This window comes from Alligator mississippiensis, chromosome 11 (genome assembly GCF_030867095.1).
Source record: "Alligator mississippiensis isolate rAllMis1 chromosome 11, rAllMis1, whole genome shotgun sequence".
NCBI lineage: Eukaryota > Metazoa > Chordata > Crocodylia > Alligatoridae > Alligator > Alligator mississippiensis.
Genome location: NC_081834.1, coordinates 66,978,392 through 66,997,876, shown reverse-complemented (window position 1 = coordinate 66,997,876; position 19,485 = coordinate 66,978,392). Strand labels below are relative to the sequence as shown.

General features: G+C 58.2%; 2 protein-coding genes and 1 long non-coding RNA gene across 3 annotated transcripts; all 3 read right to left on the bottom strand.

The window, feature by feature from the left end:
- Positions 1-7,606: 7,606 nt before the first annotated feature.
- On the bottom strand, positions 7,607-9,226 carry LOC132243790 (maestro heat-like repeat-containing protein family member 2B). The gene is made up of 4 exons (XM_059714179.1): positions 9,210-9,226; positions 8,903-9,072; positions 8,461-8,570; positions 7,607-7,837 (listed from the first exon to the last, which is right to left on the bottom strand). The coding sequence occupies exons 1-4, from the start codon at positions 9,224-9,226 to the stop codon at positions 7,607-7,609; spliced, it is 528 nt and encodes a 175-aa protein (XP_059570162.1).
- A 567-nt stretch (positions 9,227-9,793) lies between these two features.
- Positions 9,794-11,596, bottom strand: LOC132243789 (maestro heat-like repeat-containing protein family member 2B). The gene is made up of 6 exons (XM_059714178.1): positions 11,387-11,596; positions 11,018-11,044; positions 10,644-10,766; positions 10,414-10,493; positions 9,910-10,045; positions 9,794-9,850 (listed from the first exon to the last, which is right to left on the bottom strand). The coding sequence occupies exons 1-6, from the start codon at positions 11,399-11,401 to the stop codon at positions 9,794-9,796; spliced, it is 438 nt and encodes a 145-aa protein (XP_059570161.1). The 5' UTR covers positions 11,402-11,596.
- Positions 11,597-12,420: 824 nt separating this feature from the next.
- On the bottom strand, positions 12,421-13,442 carry LOC132243925 (uncharacterized). Its single transcript, XR_009455484.1, has 3 exons — positions 13,339-13,442; positions 12,890-12,997; positions 12,421-12,534 (listed from the first exon to the last, which is right to left on the bottom strand). It is a non-coding gene; the product is annotated as an uncharacterized LOC132243925 (long non-coding RNA).
- Positions 13,443-19,485: the final 6,043 nt, after the last annotated feature.

Below are 19,485 nucleotides of genomic sequence, written 5' to 3'. Positions count from 1 at the left end.
TTTCACTGAGTGCACATTTGTAAGCGGCTCCCCACCGAATGGCTGTAAGTACAAGGCTAGGTCCTATAACCAGAAGATTTGCATTGCCTGCACTGGCAACTTGCCTGTGCGCTACAGCCCAGTGAGAGACTGCTTGCCATGAATCCCGCACTGCTCCACAGCTTTTGCTCGCAGCGGGTCCCCAGGGCCAAAGCCTCTCAGCCTGGCCTTCTCCCTGCTCCCTTCTGCACCATGAAGCCAGATCATTTGGTGCCAAATCTTAGTGTCCCCATTCCAGCTCTTCTGCTGCCATCAGGGTCTGTTGTGCGCTACACCCACCCCTTCCACCTCCTGCACCCACAGGAGGGGCCGGATCCTGGTGCAGAGCAAGTGCCCTCCTGCTGCTGAGTCCTCAGTGCTGTTACTGAGCTGAATTTCTTGCTGCTTTCTGCAATAAACTTTGGCAACTGCAAACTGACCCAGAGTGTTTGTGGGGGCTCGGGGCAGAACTAATACCCACTTGGTCTCCAGGAGCTTGTGGGGAGCATGAATCATGGGGTAGTATCAGGGCCCTTTCCTATTCAGCATGGCATTCCCCTTCCCTGCTGCCCCAAGGGGAAGGAGGGGAAGAAGGAAGATCTCTTCTTGTCTTGGGAGCCATCTCCACAGGCATCTTTCTCTTCTTCTGCATGGAGCCTAGGCCCTGGGCAGATGCAGCATTTGCTTCAAAAGCAACAAATGCTTCAAAAGGTGATTAAGCAGACAGCAAGCCCTAAGAAGCCCTCCAGAAAGGGCCACAGTGCTCCAGAAAATGAGCCCGGCTCAAGAAACTATTGTTAGCCTTTGGTTGTTGAAGCACTTCCAGTCATATCTGCATGCTGCACAAGGCGCGCTGGGAGGTTGCTCAGGTCTCGGGCATCCCACAGAGAGTGGCTCTCCCCAACCTCCGCAGGGCAGTGGGGCAGGATAGGGGGAAGACTGGGGTGGGCAGCAAAGCAGGGCACTCCAGGGTGCCTGGCAGTTTTGCAGCTGGAGAGCAGGAATAGCTACGTGCATCTCTGACTTGGGTCCCTGGCCCCCCAGGGTGGGGTGCTCAATAATCCCCAGGGTTTTCTGACCTGACACTTCTGCTTCATCACACTTGGAAGGCAGCTCCTAGGTCCACGGTAAAGCCCCGATAGCTCTCAGCCCACAGCTTTGCCTATGGCAGGGGAGGGGGCTTTGGGAGTTTGGTGGCATGATGCCGTTGCCTTGTAGTTGTGCAACAAGGTTCATTGTGTAATTTTTGGAATATGTTAGCTAAGGAGTTACATATAAGGGGTGCAGTACTGCCCACCGCAGTAGGTAAGGGGGGAAGAGGAAGGAGAATGGGGGTGCAGATCAAGGCCCCCATGCTGAGGGTGGGTGTGGAGCAGAGAAAGGGGTGGGCGCTGGGATGAATGGTGTCCCCGGGGCAGGTCGCGGGATGCTCGAAGCCCGGGAGGTTTGCCCAGGGGTGCAGGGGGCGCACACCTCAGCACAGCCCCGGGGGGGCACGTGCCCCCAGATCTGTGCACGGGGCAGAGACAGGCTGCTGCTGCGGGCTGTACAGGACTTCAGTTAGATCAGTCTTGTCAGGCCTGATCTGTTAACCTTATTTGTGTTGTGGGCTAACTTTGGTCTATAAATGGGCAACCTGATCCACCAAACTTCCTGAACTTCTGTAAAGTTCATACTTAGATCCCTAGTTGGGTCAATCAAGTTGAAGGTCCGCACCCGAGTGAACTAAGTTAGATTGGGTGGCCATTTTTAACCCGATCTAACCTCCCTGAACATCTGTACCTAGCCTGTGTGTCTGGGAGAGCCCCAGCTCCTGGTTAACACGTGGTAGCACCTATGCCCTGACTTCAGCAGCAATGCCCACCTCACTGCCCACACAACCCCCCCAAAAGGCAGGACGCCCCAACCAAGCAGACACACACTCCCCAAGCTACCAGGCTTCGCCCCCCCTCTCTCTCTGCCCTGTTCAGGGCAGAAGCCACAACAGCCAGAGGAACCAGGAACAGAATTTATTTACAGAAATCGTGCGTTTGCACACACATGCACATGTAGCAGCTTGCTCTCAGTTTGTGCCGGGCCTCAGGCACCCAAAGCAAAATATAGAAAATATACGGGGCAGAGTACGCCCATGGGTTGCGTCTGGAGATTGTAACCTTCCCCAAGGGCTTTTCGAGATTGCCTCCAGGACCTGGGTGGCCACGACTTGGACTGGTGGTGATGAGTCCTTTTCCAGAGACCTCAGAGCTGGAAGGAGAGAGGAGACATTCATGAACAGACCACTCACGCTAGCAGCGCCACAGGCAGGTCATCCCTGGGCATTGGGGCTCAGAAGTGATGTGGGGTGGGCAGTGCACAATGCATGCAGACGTGCGGTCTCTCAGGGTCCTGCAGCCTCTCGGCTCCTTCTGGGCTCCAGAAGGGAAGGGCAGGGGCTGGATTTCTGACTTACAGCTCTGCAAGTGGGCGATGTTCAGCCACCTGGTAGTCCCTGGGCTGCTGTACTCCAGCATGATGCCTAAACACACAGCAGGGACAACCGATCAGCTTCCCCCGGTCAGGGTGCAAGGAGAACTCAGCCCCGAGGCAGGTCGCTGGTTCCCCTGTGCCGTGTGCAGTTACGACCAACACACTCCCTGCACGCTGCGGCCCAGTAGGTCCCTGCCCCATCCCATTTGCCTCCCCTATGAAGTGGTGCCGAGCAATCCTCAGCCGTGCCAGGTGACCACGTCCCAGACACATCTCCATCACTCAGGATGACTGAACCACGGCCCAGGGCTTCTCTGCCATCACCCCCAGCCCTGCTGTCTGGTTCAGTCCCCCTTCACACCAGCCGTGCAACACTGGGAGCATCATGCTTTCCCAATGCTTTCTGGGGAGCCTGAGGCACGGGCTGATTTGCAGCTTGACCATTCCTCGTGGGGGTGGGGGAAACGCACAGGGACCAGGCATCCTCTCTCACCGGTAAATTTTATTGCCGCTGCCCGGATCTCTGGCCAGGAGCTGGTGTAGTACCTCCTGGTCCTGTAGCACAGACCCTCCAGGAGTGCCGTTTTTTCTTTGACCTGGAGGGACCAAGGACACGTGAGCTCCCGGTGGTGAGAAGACCTCCCGCACCACATGCTGGTGCAGATCAGGAGGAAACAGGAGCACCAAGGAGCAATCTTGGCCTGTCCCATGCCCTGTGGTCCTGGACCTGGACCTTGCAGGCATTGGCACTGCGCCCCGGTTCCCCCCCTCCATCCTACAAAGAGCCCTCCCCTCCCTCACCTCCTGCTGCTCACAAACTCACTCACCAAGTGCCTGCAAAGGTCTCGCAGCAGGGCGTTGACCCGCACCTCTCCTGACCCCTGCACATAAAAGGCCAGGACTCCCTGAACCCTCCTGAGCCCCAGGTAAGGGCAGCAGGGGCCCACAGCTCTTCTGCACTCCTGAAAAACACGGTCATACCAGGTTTGGACTCCCTGCTGACTGCTGAGCAGAGCCCAAGGTTTGCCTCTTGACCCACGACTGTGCCCAGGCCAGGAAAACAAGGGGCTGGCCAGGAGGAGCCTGGCACGAGGCACAGAGGAGAGGCGGTGGGCAAAGGGAGGACTTCTCCTGCCTTTCAGGTGCCACCTGCAGCTGACCCCCATCTCCCGCTCAGTAAACCATGCGGGGAGACTTCCTGCATGCACAGGGGGTCGGATGTGCAACCTGCCCTGGACCTGGGAGGCAGCCCCAAGCTCAAGGAGGTGCCTGCATGGAGCCGCCCCAGTGGGAAGGGGATGGCCACCACAGGATGCAGGAATGGCAGAGCTGCCCTGGGGCTGGACGGGGGAGACCTGGGGGGGCTGAGGACACCAGTGTCACCAGTCCTTACCTTGGCCACCTCCTTGTTTGGGTCCTGCAGGTGCAGCAGCAGCGCTGCCCAGCTCTGCCTCACCTGGGTTTTATACCAAGTGTGCCATCTTTTTCTTAGGCACAACTGCCAAGGTGGTGAACAGGGCAAATGAGGCTTTGCGCAGGGCATCATCCTTCTGTGGACAAGAAACCCCAGTGGGGTCACAACCAAACCTCTATCTCATGGGCTTGCTTTTCTTCCTGAGAACTCATTTCTTCCACAACAGTTAAAATCTTCCAGTTTGGACTGGAGCAAGGGGCAGCAAGTGCATCCCTTCCCCGACAGGGCCCACAACGAAGAACATTCGAATGGGGATGGGGAATGGTGCTCACTCACGTGGTCGAAAAAGGCCCTGACGTGCGTCCCCACAGCCAAAATGACGGGCCCTGTACTGGTCCCTAACTGGCTGAGGACCTTGGCCAGAGATATCATGCCCTTTGTCATTAGCTTATCTGAAGCTGGCACGAAGGAGGCTTGGACCAGGGTGTCCAGGATGAGGGTCCGGTGGTGTTTCAGCTGGACAAACAGAAGACGTGACACACGGATCAGTGCCTACGCTCCTCACCTCTGGGGGCCCCATTATTCCCAGAGCATTCAGGACTTCATCTGTCCAAGCAAGCCCCCGCGGCTACATTCCCGTATGCCTGTGAGATGCAAAGCACCCACTTCTGCACCAAAAGTACACTCGTCACCCCAACGGTCCCTAGAGACACCGTAGGGGCGAGAGAACAACACTGGATATATGTCGGGGAGTTGTGCACCCTTTCAGCCCTGCCTCATTGTCCAGTCTCTACGGTAAAGCTCCAGTCCAGAGAGGGCAGAGGGATTTTGACCTCACCTGCTCAGGGGCACCATGTGCCACTTTCCCAAGGCCCTGGCTGCCATCTGCCGAACGGCATAATTGCCGTCCTTGGCTCGTTCCGCCAGCAGAAGAAGGGCTGGGTTCAGCAGCTCCTCATCCTGGATGGACGGGTCACTCATAAGCTAAAAGAAACCAATACATGCATTAGATCCAGCACAGTCATTGCAAGAGCCCAGCCCTGCAGCAGAAAGGTATCCCGTGCCAGAGCAGAGTCCCACAAAACACCACGAGGAAGAGCCTTAGCCCGTGGTGCTCTCCTGTTGGATGTGGGCATGCTTGTCTGCTTAGATCCAGGGCAAGCATCAAGACAGGGGCCTAGTGTGAGCGGGAGAGGTGGTGCAGATGCGAGTAGATGGGGGCACTGCTTGGTTGAGAGCAGCATCTTCCTGGGATGCTGGGTGCTTATAGAGGATGCACTAGTTAGGACCAAGCTCGGAGCTGCTGGCTAGAATGAGGGCTCGGTAAGGAAATCCCTCTCCTTGTCACGTGGCAGAAGTGGTGAGGCATGGGCAAGGGCAGAAGAGAAACCTCTCAAGTTATTCCAGTGATCCTCCCTCCTAGGAAGGGGCTGGGGCACTGCCCAGGGAAAGAGCACAGCAACCAGCGACCTTTCCATCGAACTGCTCATTCTCTACGGGGCCTTACCTGACTGAGGAAAGCTGTCCCTGTGAGCCTCAGCTTTGGTGACGCAGCCCGCACCCATTTGAGGATCTCCTTGATGAAATTTGGCGTTACCATGCCCGACGGCAGCAGAGCCCTGCAAGAGAAGACCCCTGGCTGTGGGACCGGCTGGGCACTGCCAGCGCTCGGTTGCTCGGAGGAGGCAGCTCTCATCTCTTGGGGCACAAGCTCCCTGTCCCCAGCCCCACGCGACCCTGCAGCTTCAGCACGGAAAGTGCCCCCTCCGCTGCTCTCCCCTCTGCCTAGAGCACAGATGCAAGGCAGCCTGCCTCTTACCTGGCCAGCTGGCACACCCCCTCGTGGTGTGTCTCTGGGCACTCGAGCAAGGGCCACGTTCCCTCCTTGCACAGGGATGCAGCCACACTTTCCCCTATGCCCTTCGAAATGGCGCAGGCCAGGGCCTCCATGGAAAGCCTGGGGAAAGAGAAGGTCACGAGGACAGGCTGTAAGGAGGTGCTGCAGCCGGAGCAGGACCAAAACTCCCTGTCACTCGGGAGGTGCGTTACTCAGACACTTATACACACCCAGCCAAGTGCGGTGTGATACCCATGTGCCTGGCCCCCCAAAGGGAGAAAAGGCCCTGTCTGCCCACAGCTGCAGCTGTAGGGATGACAAAGGTCTCCAAACTGGTTGCTACTTCTGCTCTCCAAGCCTTCCCGATGGCTAAGGCAAACAGCTCAGATCAAACCGATGCTGCCATTGTTTCTCATGCCTTTGTCCCCTGGCAGGGACAGGGCGGGCTGGGCTTTGTACACATCAATGCTGGAAGCCAGAAGGCAAGCATGGAGGCTCTCCCAAGCCCAGAGGAGGTCAGATGGGAGGATCAAACAGCCGTAACATGTCAGACTCGGCCCTTGGCAGACAAGCCCTTGTCTTTCAGCTGCCAGGACCAAGACAGCTCAGCACAGCCCTTGGCAAAGAGGCATCACCCTGCAGGCAGCGGGCCTGAATTGAAGCCAAACCTGTGACAGCAGTCTGAGCCTGCCCCTCACCTGCAAGGGTTGCCCACTACGTGGACTTGGCCCTCCGTTATGCCGCTCAGGCTCCCGCTGGGCGCTGGCATTTTTTGCCCCACGGTGTGGCTTGTTTGCTCCACAAGAGCACGCAGCATGGCTGGGAGCATGTCCCTCAGCACTTGGCCACACTGCAGGGTGCTGATGATTTCCAAAGCAGCACAGGTTGCCTGAAGGGAGAGAGAGGACCAGAGTCAGCCCGGGGAAGACATCTGGAAATCCACAACTCCAAGTCCAAAGGTCTCTTCCTCACATCCAGGAGAGTGCAGGACAGCCCGGGGAGCACCTCCCTTAGCAATTAGCTCTCCTCCCAGTCACATCCCTTCCCAGTCAATCCCTTCCCAGTCACATCCGTGCACACCTGGGGCTGGGCTCTCACTTACTGCCAGTGGCTCAAATGCTGCGGTGAGTGAGCTGCTCTCTGTCTCAGCCCAATGGTCCAGCTTGGCGAGGAGCAAATGCAGCACGTGGATGGAGAAATCATCGCCTCCACCCATCGCCCACCACAATTCAGAGGTGTCACTGCAAGTTAATCCGAATTACATATGAGCTGTGGATACTCTGGTGATGTCATGAAGCAATAGGGCATTGGAGCACAGGCCAAAGGCGCTGCTGGGGTAGGACAGGGTTGGGTCGCAGTGATTCCTCTGCCAATGCCATTAGGCACAAGCCTGGCATTTCCTACACAAACCCACCAGGACATGGCTCTCCAGAAGTCATCCCAAGGGATCTGCACCTGGCTTGACCCTCTACAGGCTTTTCCAGGCTGTGGGATCTGTGTGTCCCTCGGTACAGGAGGTGGGGAGTGGCAAGTACCTGTCCATGGGCAGAGGTCTACAAAGCAGGCTGCTGGTGACGGCCTCTACGTGGAAGCCTGCTAGACTGGCCACAGCTTCCAGCAGGCAGCTCTTCATGCACCCTTCCTGCATAGCGGGCATGTGCATCATTATGGTGCCCAGGATGTCCGGCACCTGCAGGGAAAAGAAGAACAAGGGCCCTTGCTCACTCACCAGCACAAGACAAACCAATCCCTCCCACGCTTGGAAAGCACCAACAAGCACCACCAACTTCACACCCCCTGATTCGCTCATCCCCATCTCAGGCTAGCAAAGGAAATGGCCCTTGCTTCATGCCCAGGGATCAGCGGTAAGATCACTGTCCACATCGTATGAAAGCAGCATTTGAAAAGCATGAAGCAAATGCAGAAATCCTCCTCAGCTTCAACTTTACCTCCTCCAGCAGGGCCTCTCCATGCTCCTCGATGATTCTGAGGAGCCAATGTCCTCCTGCTGTGGCACATGTGGGGCTGGCTCTCAGCATGCCATTCAGCAGGGTCTCCATAAACTCATGGGTCTGGCTTGATGGAAAATATTTTCCAAGGACCTGGAGACAAATTGAAAGAAGGGAAACTGCGCTGAAGTTCTTCTCCAGGTGAGACAACTGGAGAAGACCTAAGAGCTGCTGAACAACGGTTCATGAGCAGGTGCTGCAGGAGGGATCTAGCTCCTCATTGGGAATGGCAGCTACCCCAGAGCTCAAGGCTGATGTTAAAGAGTCGTGCTGTGCAGAAGCCTCTGCCCTATGGTGGCATGGTGTACATGCAAGAGGCAAACTCTGTGCTTGAATGTTGCTTCCGTCTTCAATGGAGAGAGCCTCATTTGACAACACCAAATGATCCCAGCCAAGCTGCGCCCCAGGATATGTCGAAGCAGACACTGAAGGTGACCGAGTCCTGGTTATAGCTCTCATTTGGGTGCTGTACTGACACAGGTTTCTTCTTGTGTGCAAGGACAGAAGTATCTATAAAACTTTCTAATCTAGCTCTGACTTCTTCTTTCTACCATGCACATGGGGAAACAGCAGCAGGCAGTGGATGAACAATAATTGCCCCCAATGCCTCGCCCATGCACTCCACAGAAAGAGGTAAACCATGTGTGAGCAAAGGAGTGGACAGTGAAGGACGCCCAGTCCCCAGAATCCCCACACCAGCCTCTTGAGACACTCACCTTGGCCATGCGGGAGGATGCTGCAAGCACAACCTCAGGGGTGGAGGCTTTCAGCTCCTCCCTGATACCCCTCAGCTCCTCCTCCGCTGCATCCATGCCCATGGACTGATCTGGAATAAAAATAAGGAGGAAAGAGGGCCGTAATGACGTCTGATACAGTACCTTGGCTCCATGGAGGACCCACGTGCAATGTCATGGGCAGTGCGGTCCAAGGGTGACGTCTGAGGTCTGAGCGGCTTCAGGGGAGTGGAGGTGCGGTGGGATCAGAGCTGCTACAAGCCTCTCCCCACGCAACTCTTCTCTCCCAGGAGGTCATCCCAGGGCCAGTCATGGGGCTTTTGAGATATCTTTAAACTAGCAGGGAGTGGACAGAGGAGAGGAGCAGCATTTCCAGAGGGAGAAAAGGGGCAGAGTTACTTGCACCTACTCCGAGTGCCCTCACCTTGTATGGGGAGGAGGCAGGCAATGCAGTCAGCAGCCCACAGCCGGGATGTGCCCAGAGAGGCGCAGGTGTAGGGCGCCAGCAGCCCCAGCAGGAACCCGGTTTTCCTGAAGGGCTCTTGCAGCTGAGAAAGGAGGAGAAAGACCTGAATGAAATGTGCCTGGGTCTGCCTGGAGTGACATTCAAGTTTCTGGTCCTGGGAAGGTGAGAACAGGAATGCATCCCTGTCTGCTAGGCAAGGTGTCTGGGTCTTGGGGGCAGGCTGCCACAACGACACCAAGGCAAGAGAGAGTTAGCCCATACTTACTCTGCAGTAGACAGCATCTCGACAGGCGGCAAGCAGCTGGGCACTGCCCTGCAAGGCCCTGTCCCTCTCCCACTCCTTGTCAACTGAAAGCCATGGCTCAAGAAGCTGTTGGGAGAGCAGACTACTGTCAGAGGCACCTCCAAAACAGCTCAGATGAACCATTTCAACCACAGACATCACCATCGCCCCTGACATCCCTCCAAGCAACCTGATCCTTTCACCCTCTGGACACATCCCAGGGGGACCGTCATTGCCCTGAAGTCGCAGGACCTGTGCAGTGACCCTGGCACATCATGGGGCAGCTATGAGGCATGTCAATGGCATGCCAGCCCATACCCCCAAGGACACCTCTCATTTGCCCTGCTGAAGGAAACCTTCCTCCCTGTCTCTTGGGCCCATCCCCGCCTTCCCCAGAAAAGAGAGCTCTGCATGCTCCTGCTAGCTACTCACATGGAACATCTCCATGCACCAGCTCTCAGCGGGGTCTTCTTCAAGGAGGCCCCTCATGAGCTCGCCCGAGGCCTGCATGGACAATTCGTGCAATGACTGCAAGCGGGAGACAGAAGAGGGAAGCTGGAGCGTGTTCACAAACCCCAGACCCATTTGGGGAGGTCGGGGGTGACTGCCAGGCCCAGGGCCGGCTGGGGATCATGCTGGTGGTCCCAGCAGGTGATGCCACAAATCGGCTCTTTAGGTGTACCTGTATTTGCAACGAGTCCTGAGCTGTCTCCCCCTCCTGTCTCAGGTGCTGCACAGCTGGGAGAGGTACCAGGCACCTGAGGCAGGTTTCAAGCAGGCTTCTGTTTGCATCCCGATTCAGGGAGGGTTTCACCTTGCTGGCAGGAGACAGAGAGGAAGAAAAGCCCTCCGTCACACTGGAAAGTGGGTCTAGTGCTCAGATACGATCTGAACCTGGAACCCGAAATCCAGACACCCCTGGGCATGGCGGCTGAGAAGCTCTTGCACTGCCCACCACTCCTACTTGTCCCACCACCACCTCCAGGTCTTTCCATCCAACTCCCCAAGCGGACCAAACACATTGCAACCCCCCTGAACCCCGCTGCAGGCAGGGCCGCCTGTGTCCGGAGCCCTGCATGTGTCTCTCAGCTCCACATCTGGCAGGAAGAGCACCCCAGGGTGAAGCAAGGAGCTCATCTCTGAGCAGGGCATCCCAGCGCCGAGAGCCAGGGCACGAATCGCCTACCTCAGGTGCTTAATGGCAAGCATGGCCGTGAGGCGAACAGGAGAGGCCAGGGAATCCATCGGTTCCTCTTTTATGAAGTCCTAAAAGGCATTAGCAGAGATGTGACTCAGGGGAAGACGGATGTGGAAAGCAGTCTGCCCCCACAAAAGAGCCACTCCCAGGAAAACCAGTCCCGCTACGTTCCCCCCAGGTCCTTTGCAGTTTGGGCCCCCGGCCTCCTCCCCACTCACCAGCATGTACCCCAGCAGCTCCTCTTTGTACGTGAACTGGAAGCTCTGGGAGCCGTCAGCGTCCTGGATGGCACGGCTGATCTCAGTGACTGACCGGATGAGGGTCAGCTTTAAGTCCAGGTCCTGAATTTCATGGGGGAACGACAAAGAGATGGGGATGAGGAGCGGAGAAGAACCGAGGTCCAGAAGGCAGCCTCCTTTGCACCCCTGAGAGATGTCTACAAGCCCCAGAAAGCCCCAGATCCACCCCCGTCTCAGACAAGGTGCATGGCAGTGTTGGGGCTTCTGCCTGGGGTAGGTGATCGTGCCTCAGTGACGCAGGGAGTTAGGGGCTGGGCAGTGCATGAGCAGAGGTGGGCTCGTTGAACATTTACCTTATTGAGGATGGTGATGCCAAGCACCTGGGAAATAAAATGCAAAACTACCGTCAGCGCCTGGGATGGCCCCAGAGCGCAGCACACTGCTGGGTCCAAACAGCAGCCGGGCTGGTGAGCGCAGAGCAGCGCAGGGGCATGAATGCACAACCCCTGCCGGAGCAGGATGAGAGGAGCATCTAGCCCAGCACTCTCCATACATGGGTCCCTCCCACTGCCCATCGCCCCAGGAGCATGAACGCGGATGCTCCTCACAGGCAGGAGTTCAGGGTCATCAGAGCATCCGAGCCGTCCAGGCATCCCGGTGCAGAGCAGACCTCAGTGCCACGGCAGGCCTGTTCCCACCACGCTGCACTCCCAGGCTCCTACCTGGCAGCTGCTCATGTAGTGCTGCAGGACCCTCCTGGTGATGTCACGCTCCACGCGGGGGAGCAGCTGTGTTTGGGGGGCATGCACAGCAATTTGGCTGTAGGCCAAGATCAAGGCCCTGTGGGTCCTGCCTCTTCTCCCCTGGTGAAAGTCCTGCAGGGGTGACACGACACTCACACCATGCCCTCTGCCCCCAAGCAGGAATCCCTGCTGACCAAGGAGCTGCCCCAGCAGCGATACCAGCTCTCCTTGCCAGCCCCACAAGACCCGCAGCTCTCACAGCACCATCCCCAGCGCTTTGTTTCAGATGCTCCCAAGCCTCATCATGTCCGTCCTGCACCTGGGCGGCTTGGCAGAGAGAGCTGCCGTGCCACACTGAGCCACGGAGGTGCGGACAGGGGCAGGCGAGAGTTGGGGACCTCCAGGAACTGGGGCAGCAGGCCTGGCGGTGGGGCAGGGGGTGGGAGTGCAGTCCTGGGTCCCAGCCCCTGCTCCAGGGCCGCCTCGGGCATTTGGCCATAACGAGTCCCTGCACACAATGCATTGGGAGGGCCGGTGTGGAGGAGGTGGCCCTGCCTGCTGTGCTCGGTGCAGAAGCTGAGCCCCATTTTCCAGCAAGCACGTAGGTGCCTTTCGGCTCCCCAGCACCTGCCCAGGGAGCTGGGTGTGCACGCGGACTATGCACTTGGAGCTGGTACTTTCAGGCTGGGCAGTAGGGCTTGTGTCTCCTCTCCCACAGCTAACGGAAAGAGGTGAAAACTACACAATCTCTTTCTCTGGGTGAACAAGAGATGTAGTTGCCTCCAGGCCCAAAAGGGGCTCTTTGAATGCTGACACATTAACCTGAGGCATAAAAAGTGTGACTAGTGCAAACTGCACTACAATGCGCACCCGACCTGGAGCAAGCGAGGGGGCTGTGCGAGGGGAAGGCCAAGGGAAAGCCGTGTAGCAAACCGGCAAGAGAGAGGTGAGGACACGAGGGGAGTCAGGGAAGACCTGGCCGTGTCTGGACAGAACAGGGCCCTCACCTCTTTCTCCGAAGCGTCCGTGTAATCTGTGTCCTTCAGAAATTTCTGGAGCTGGGATTTCACGTAGGCAACATCCTGGCAAGAGGCCAGCGTGGTACCAAGTGCCTTATATAGGAAAGTCTGAAAGAAGGAGACCAACATCACCAAAGAGCTGGGAACACAGCAGCCTGCTACTTGGGACAAGAGCAGCCCAGAAACACCCCGTCCCCAGGAAGGACCAAGAGAGCCCAGCCCCAGCACCCACGCACCCAGCAACTGCCCCACTCTGTGCAGGGAACTGGCAACTAAAGGCAGGGACAGCCCCTCTGAGCAGCTCCCTTTGGGGCAGTCAAGTGGGTAGAGAACCAAGGACCATGCCTTGGATCAAGAAAATAGATTGGAAAAGCACAAACTCTGGAGAGAAAGTTTCTGCAGCCTTCTTGCCCCAGCACTGCGAAATAGGTGCAGCAACCCAGGCTTCGCCAAGAGCACGCACCTTCTCCGGGGAGGAGCAGGCATAGCTGGCTGTCTGCAGCTGCAGCTCCAGGATCAGCTCTCTGCTCCAGGCATCGTCGTCAATGGTCTGCAGTGTCCTGTTCAGGAACTGAGGGCCCGAGTGAAGGAAAGCAAAGGGACGGGTGCATGGGCTGAGTCATCGTCCTCCTCCTCTGCTGTGCCCTTTCTAACACCCAAGAGGCCCCGAGCAAGGCCTCATCCCCTTCCACTTGAGCTCAAAGACACTATGGAAAGGCTGGACGATCCCAAATGACAACTCTGGACGTCAAGCCAGACTCAAGGAGACTGGCAAACCTTCCAAGTTGGACTCCTCCTGCCTTATTAACACTCAGCACCTCATTTCCCTGAGGTTTGAGGGAACACCCCCTTCCCAGACAGCCCTCCGCGGTTTGCCTGGCTGCCGTAACAGCTCTGTGAGCTGTCCTGTACCTTCAGCAGCAGGTGCTCCCACCACACGTTGTCCTGGCAGGTCTGAGCAGTTCCTGAAAGTGGGAGGCAAACAAGAAGGATGTCACTGCTGTCGGCACTGAAGAAGAGTCCCAGGTGCCTCCCTGGGCATCCCTTCTGTGGAAGCTCCTGCATCCACACCCTGGCACCTCCTGGGTCCCAAAGTCACGGGCCTTGCCCCCCATGCTCAATGGGTCCAGCACACATCATGCTGACAGGCCTGGGAGTTGTGCACAGCCAGACCCTGCAGAAGTGGCCGTAAGAGGAATGGAGGGTGCTCAGCACCTGGCGGACATGCTCAGAACAGCTCGGCACAGGGCTGGGATTTGCAGAAGGGCAAAGCGCACAGAGTTTGCACTGGGGGAGCCCTTCAAGGGCAAAACCTCCCCTGAGTCCCATCAGCCTCAATGCTGTCTGGCCCCTGGGTTCATCCCCTGCGACAAAGAGCAGAAGCTTTCAAGCATGTGGTGCTGTGGCAGGGGAATGACACCACGGGGCGCTCCACCCGGGACGTTACCTTCCAGAGTCATGAGCAGGATGGGGATCTTGATCCTCCACTGCTCCCCAACAGCAGGGTGGATCGTGCGGTGCAGAGCCCACAGTCCCCGCAGCGCACGATGCGCACGGGTCCTGTCGCCCAGGGCTGAGGCGACCACCTGACAGCAAGAGAGAAACGGGCTCAGCTCTGGAGCGGGGCTGCACGCCTTTCCTTAGCAGGGAAACCGGCCTCCGGCACACATGGCCAGAGCCTTCAGCCATCAGACACAGGCCTCGTGCTGTGCTTGGCCTCTCCACAGGCTGCAAGGCGGGGGCCAAGCCTGGCTGTGCTCCGCGAAGGGCAGGGAGCTCTGCCGGCAAAGGGCAGCTCGCGTGCGGGAAGAGGCAGAGCGTGCTCCTCCAGCCAAGGCGACGGACATGTGTCTCCCACCCCACTGCCCTTCCCCACTCCTCTGGCAGGGACCTTTCCAGGGTACTCACCAGGAGTCGTGCCAGCAGCCCCTGGGCACTGGGAAGTTTGGCTGGAGAGAGAAAGAGGGCATGGCCATGCGTGACTGCTTTGCAACAGGGTGATGCTGCTACAACCCCGTGCATCCCCAATGTGCCCACCCATGTACGCTCTGGGCCGTGGGCACATCTGGCACTTCCATGGCACCGCCCGTGTCTAGATTGCAAGCAACTTGCCCAGGGAGCTTGCCCCCTGCCCCTCTGTGAGACAGGCGCTGCTCAGGCACCCCTGGATGAGTGGGGAAGCTGAGGCAGAAATGCCCTGGGATTCCCCTATGGCACAGCATACGTCTGGGGTAGCCCTGGGTTTGGGGGACCCACACCTCCCGGGTTGTAATGACCCAACTGAGAGCCCCAACGTTGGGCCTCGCATTATGGACACAAGAGGTCAAGAGGCCCTTGGAGCTGGTTGAATGCACAGGGATCCGGATTGTAAACCTCCTTTGCTGGGGGGTGTGCCAGGCGCCGCTTCTCCCTCCCACTGCTGCTGTTCGGCCAGGTCCCCAAGGCATCGGCACAGCGGGCTCAGAGTGCAGCTGTACTGAGCCGGCACGATGTACTCCAGCAGCCGGGGCCATAAGACCTGGAGAGAAGAGCCAGACAGCTCCGACTCAGCTCCCACTTCTCCTGCACCCGGGAGATGCCTTGATAATGCAAGGGCACCAACTGGTCACCTACTTGGCTCATGCCACGCACTGAGACATCCACATTTTCCAGCAGCTCTACACAGGTGGCGCGGACGCTGTGTTCCTCCTCAGCATCCGGACTGCAAAGGTTTGTGGACGACTGCACAAGACACAGAGAGAAAGCTCAGGAGTAGTGCAGAGACACTAGCAGGGCACTCAGTCTCCATCTCTTCTGCAGCCAGCGTGGGTTACGTCTTGACAACTGCCACATTTGTCCTTCCCTTGTCCGCCCAAGAAAACCTTTCACATTCAGTGCAGCGCACACCAATGTGCAGGCGTCACCCCTCCGCTCCGTCTGCCCCGGGGGCCAGCCAGCTCAATCCTCTGTGTCCCCTCAATGTGACTGTCACTAGCCAAGCCACGTCCTGGGCACCGAGACAGGTCCTCGGGGTCTATTTTTACTCGAGAGCATTTCTGTTCTCAAGTGACTCTGCCTGGCTGCCCTGGGGCGCCCCGTGCTCCTGCTCCAGCCAGTGCCAGGCTTCCCCCTGCTCGGACATCAGCACCAAGCGCCCACCCTTCATTTCTCTTACCATTTGGTTGCTAGATGAGCTGGCCTGCTTGAAAATATAGGCCACCAGCTCCCAGACCCACTCCTCCAGGCCGTGCACAGTAAGCACTGTCCTGCTGAAATGGAGCACAGCCTTCTTCACCTGGGAGGGAGGAGAGGACAGGTGGGAATGAGGACCGCCCTTGTGCCCAAAGGGTGGAGCAGCCGGCCATGGCATGAGCCCTCCCTCAGCCCTTGCACAGGGTGGCAGGGAGGAAGGAGGGTCCTCAGACCTCCAATTTGACTTCAAGGTTTATAAAGAGGAGCCCACTCACACGGGCAAGACAGCAATGTGTCCTTGCCTTGCAACAGCCCCATTATGGCTGCTCAGGGAAAGCAGATGCCCTCCCCACCCACCAGCAATGAGAGGGATAACACTTCCCTGGCCCCCGGCTCTCCCCAACTATGGATGCAGAGGGGCAAACTCCCTGCAATGCTTGCCCTGGAGATGCTGGGAGGGAGGAAAGGTTTTCCCTACACGAGATGCAAGGATCTGGGGTGGGAATATTGTGCCAGGCCCACGTGCCATCCCTGGCACAGCCACTGCTCACACACCACCTCACCTCAATGCTCTCATCACTGAGCATGCCCCTCATGGCCTGCACCATGTCACATTTTTTCTCCCGCATCTCCGGCACTGGAAGGAGAAGGAGGGCATGGTGTGGGCTTCCTTTGGGCACCCACCTCCACAGTGGGATGCACCCCGGTTTCAGAAGACCTGCTTGTGGCGACCCGCACGGCCCCCTGTCTCTACTCTGCAACCAGCTCTTGGGCCAGAACAAGGTCTCATTCAACCTCTTCACTTGGGAGTGTGGCCAGGAAAGGTGCCCCAGCAGGATTTGGCCCCAGCACTCCTGCATCATCCTGCAGGACGCAGGGTGCTCCCGGCCCTCTGAGACCGAGCAGCAGAGAACGGAGGTCTGGCTCTAGCTCTCGGCAGCCAGCGCTCTTGCGCGCAGCTGGAGCGGGACAGGTTATTAGTCCTGGCCAGTCCTAACGCAGGGCCTGACGGGTCAGCCGAGACGGCAGCCGACACGTTTGCTCTGCTCATACTTACGGTCAGCAGCAAGGATGCCACTGAAGATGGAGAGGGATGCCACACGGCTTGCCTCCTTGTCGGCCTGGAGCCAGGAGCCCACAAAGGAAATAAATTGGTCTGGGGAGAGACAGGCTGTGGGGAGAAGAGCACAACCCTGGTGAGCTCAGCGCTCCTCGTTCCCGTTCCCCCCCAGGGTTCGGCCCGGTGCAGGGAGATCTGAAGGAAACCCCCGTGGCACCTGGACTCTCTCATCCTTACCAAGCAGACCAAGACAGTACAACACCTTGGCGTGGTTCTCTGGTCTCGGCAGCTGTGCGTGATCACACACCTGTGGGAGGAAGGGAAGGGAAGGGAAGGGAAGGGAAGGGAAGGGAAGGGAAGGGATGCTCCACAGTCCCATCTGCATGGGGATGAAAGTGTGGCATGGATCCGCAAGTCCCACTTTCCATGACTTGAACCACGGTCTTCCTGAGCCCCAGGAGACATCACTGCCACCACAGCAAGAGCCAACAACACAAAGGTCCAGACCATAAACCAGAGGGGATCCTGGCTTCCAAGTCCCTTCAGCAGCACGGCTGCTCTTGGCTGGACTCGTGCCACGGGGGGATCGTTCTGGGTCTGACTCGCAAGGAAAAGGGATTTGCATGCACCTGCTCCAGGGATTTGAACCGGACTGAGGGGAGACTAGGAGGCCACAGCCTGTTTTCTTGGGCAAGCAGAGAGCTCACCAGCAGAGTGGGGCTTTGCACGGCCATCAGCTGGCTCTATCGGGTTCACGGGACTTGGACCTGCTGAACCCAGGATGAGCGGTACAGGACCGGCCGTGCCTTACCTGGTCGTGCAGGGCGAGGCAGACGATCCCGAGTGTCCCATCAGGGAGAGGGACCTGAAAATCATAGGCCACCTCCAAGACCTGGCTCAGACTCTGCAGCAGAAGGTGGCCGTCAAAGGGAGGGTCAGCGAGGGCAACCAAGGACCTCTCCTCACCCCCACCCATACCCGTGCAGACCGGCACAGGCCAGGGCTGCTTTCCCAGGTGGTGTCTCACCACAGTGACATGAAGGTTGTCAACCCCTGCCCCGTACTGCTGCAGGAGACAGGGCAGGCTCTCAAAAACAGTATCACGATGCCCCTCGTGATGGAGGAAGAGACCCATGGCAGGTCCCAGCGCCTGGACCGCAGCCTGCTGCAGCTGCAGAGAGGGAAGGCAGGACTGAGTCCCTCGCACAGACTTGCTGGGAGGTTGCCCTGGACCAGGCTAGTGTGCAGAGGAAGCAAACTCCTCCTTGCTGCCACCCCCTGGACACCACAAGACACACCTGGAAGGCCCTGCCCCTACCCCAGTGCTCACTGCCACCCATTAGCGCACACAACTGCACGCCGCCTGCGGGCAGAGCATTTCTCACGCACGTGGGATCACCCCGGACACGGGGTGTCCCTGGCACGACTGCACAGACATGCACGCATAGTGACACATGACGGATGTGCTGCAGGTTTAGAAAGACAGCAGCTCTCACCTCTGGGTCCTCGCTGCTCAGCCAGCTGCTGCTCATGAGACTGAAAAAAGGGAGCATGTGGAAACAGTAGTCGGCCACCTGATTGATGGGGAACGGGACCTCGTCCCTGACCCGGAACTTCATGTTGGCAGCGTGAGCAAAGCCTTGCACCACTGCGGAGGGGAGGAAAGACAGGGTGTTTGTAGTGGAGGTCCCCTGGCCAGTGCGGCACGCTCCGGCGGGGTCCAGGCTCGAGGTTCGGCCCTGGGTGCCTACCGGGGCACCTGCAGGAGGGACTTGCACTCACCTGCACACAGTGCCTGCTTCATCTGGCTGGTCTCCACCAGCCACAGCACGCAACGCAGTTTGCTGAGCGTCAGCACCAGAAAGGGCTCAGACTTCAGGGCTGCAGAAGGGATGGGAGGACACACTGTGCTGTTGGAGACGTTCCTGTCCACCTTCATCCCTCACACTCAGCACCGGGGCTGGGCTGGGCTGGGCTGGGCTGGGCTGGGCTGCCTGCTGTGGCCTCCCCAGCCTGGCCAGCACACAGGGGCTTTGTGGATGTCCAGGAAACCCCCCAGCGACCTCCCCTACATAGGGCAATTCAGTGTCTGCTGCCCCGGCCATGCCCAGATGCAGGAGAGGAGCAGGGGTGCAGGGGCATGTTGGGGAATGGCACCTGGTCTCCACTCCTTCCCATCCCAAATGCTTTTCCAGCTGTGATGGGAGTTAGTGCCATCCCCTTAGAGCCAGGAGGCAGACTCCTTGGGCCCCAAATCCAGGTCAGCTGTGGTGGCCCCATTGGGCAGAGGTGGTATTCATCCCCTCCCTCCGCAATCCCTGAGCAGAGCCCGGAAGTGAGGGAACAATGCTGTACCATAGGCTGAGACCAGGTCACCCAGCGTGATCAGGAAGGACAGGGGTGGGAGCTCCATGATGTCCACGTGTCTCTGCAGCTCGTGCATCACCTCATTGTAAAAGGTGTCAGCAAGTGCCACGAGGGTTTTTCCTGCCGCCAACTGCACTTCCTCACTTTCTTGCTAGAATAAAAACAGAAAACTGAAGCAGGCGCCTGGCGCACACTTGATACCGCCCTAAGTCAGGCTGGGGATCAAGATCCCTCCTCTGAAAGGGAGGCAGAGCGGTGCATTAGCCTCAGTATCTCCACTGTCTGCCCACTCCCTTAAGCCCGTGTCATCCTTGGCTCCAAGCAAACTGCCTCCCCCACCACCTACCAGCCACACACTGGCAAAGCTGCTCCTGAATTCACCAAATCCCCCTAATAACTCCTTGCATGAGAGCCCTCACCCATGAACGCCAATGGAAACCCTTGGGTGAACAATATTTCGG

Coding starts and splice junctions, on each gene's coding strand:
- LOC132243790 (XM_059714179.1), bottom strand. Junction 8,571..8,902: donor CTGCCTCCTCCCCATACAAG/GTGAGGGCACTC, acceptor TTTTTATTCCAG/ATCAGTCCATGGGCATGGAT. Junction 7,838..8,460: donor CATCCTCCCGCATGGCCAAG/GTGAGTGTCTCA, acceptor ATTTGTCTCCAG/GTCCTTGGAAAATATTTTCC.
- LOC132243789 (XM_059714178.1), bottom strand. Junction 10,046..10,413: donor CTTGCCATTAAGCACCTGAG/GTAGGCGATTCG, acceptor GTCTCCTGCCAG/CAAGGTGAAACCCTCCCTGA. Junction 9,851..9,909: donor AGGACTCGTTGCAAATACAG/GTACACCTAAAG, acceptor CATGATCCCCAG/CCGGCCCTGGGCCTGGCAGT.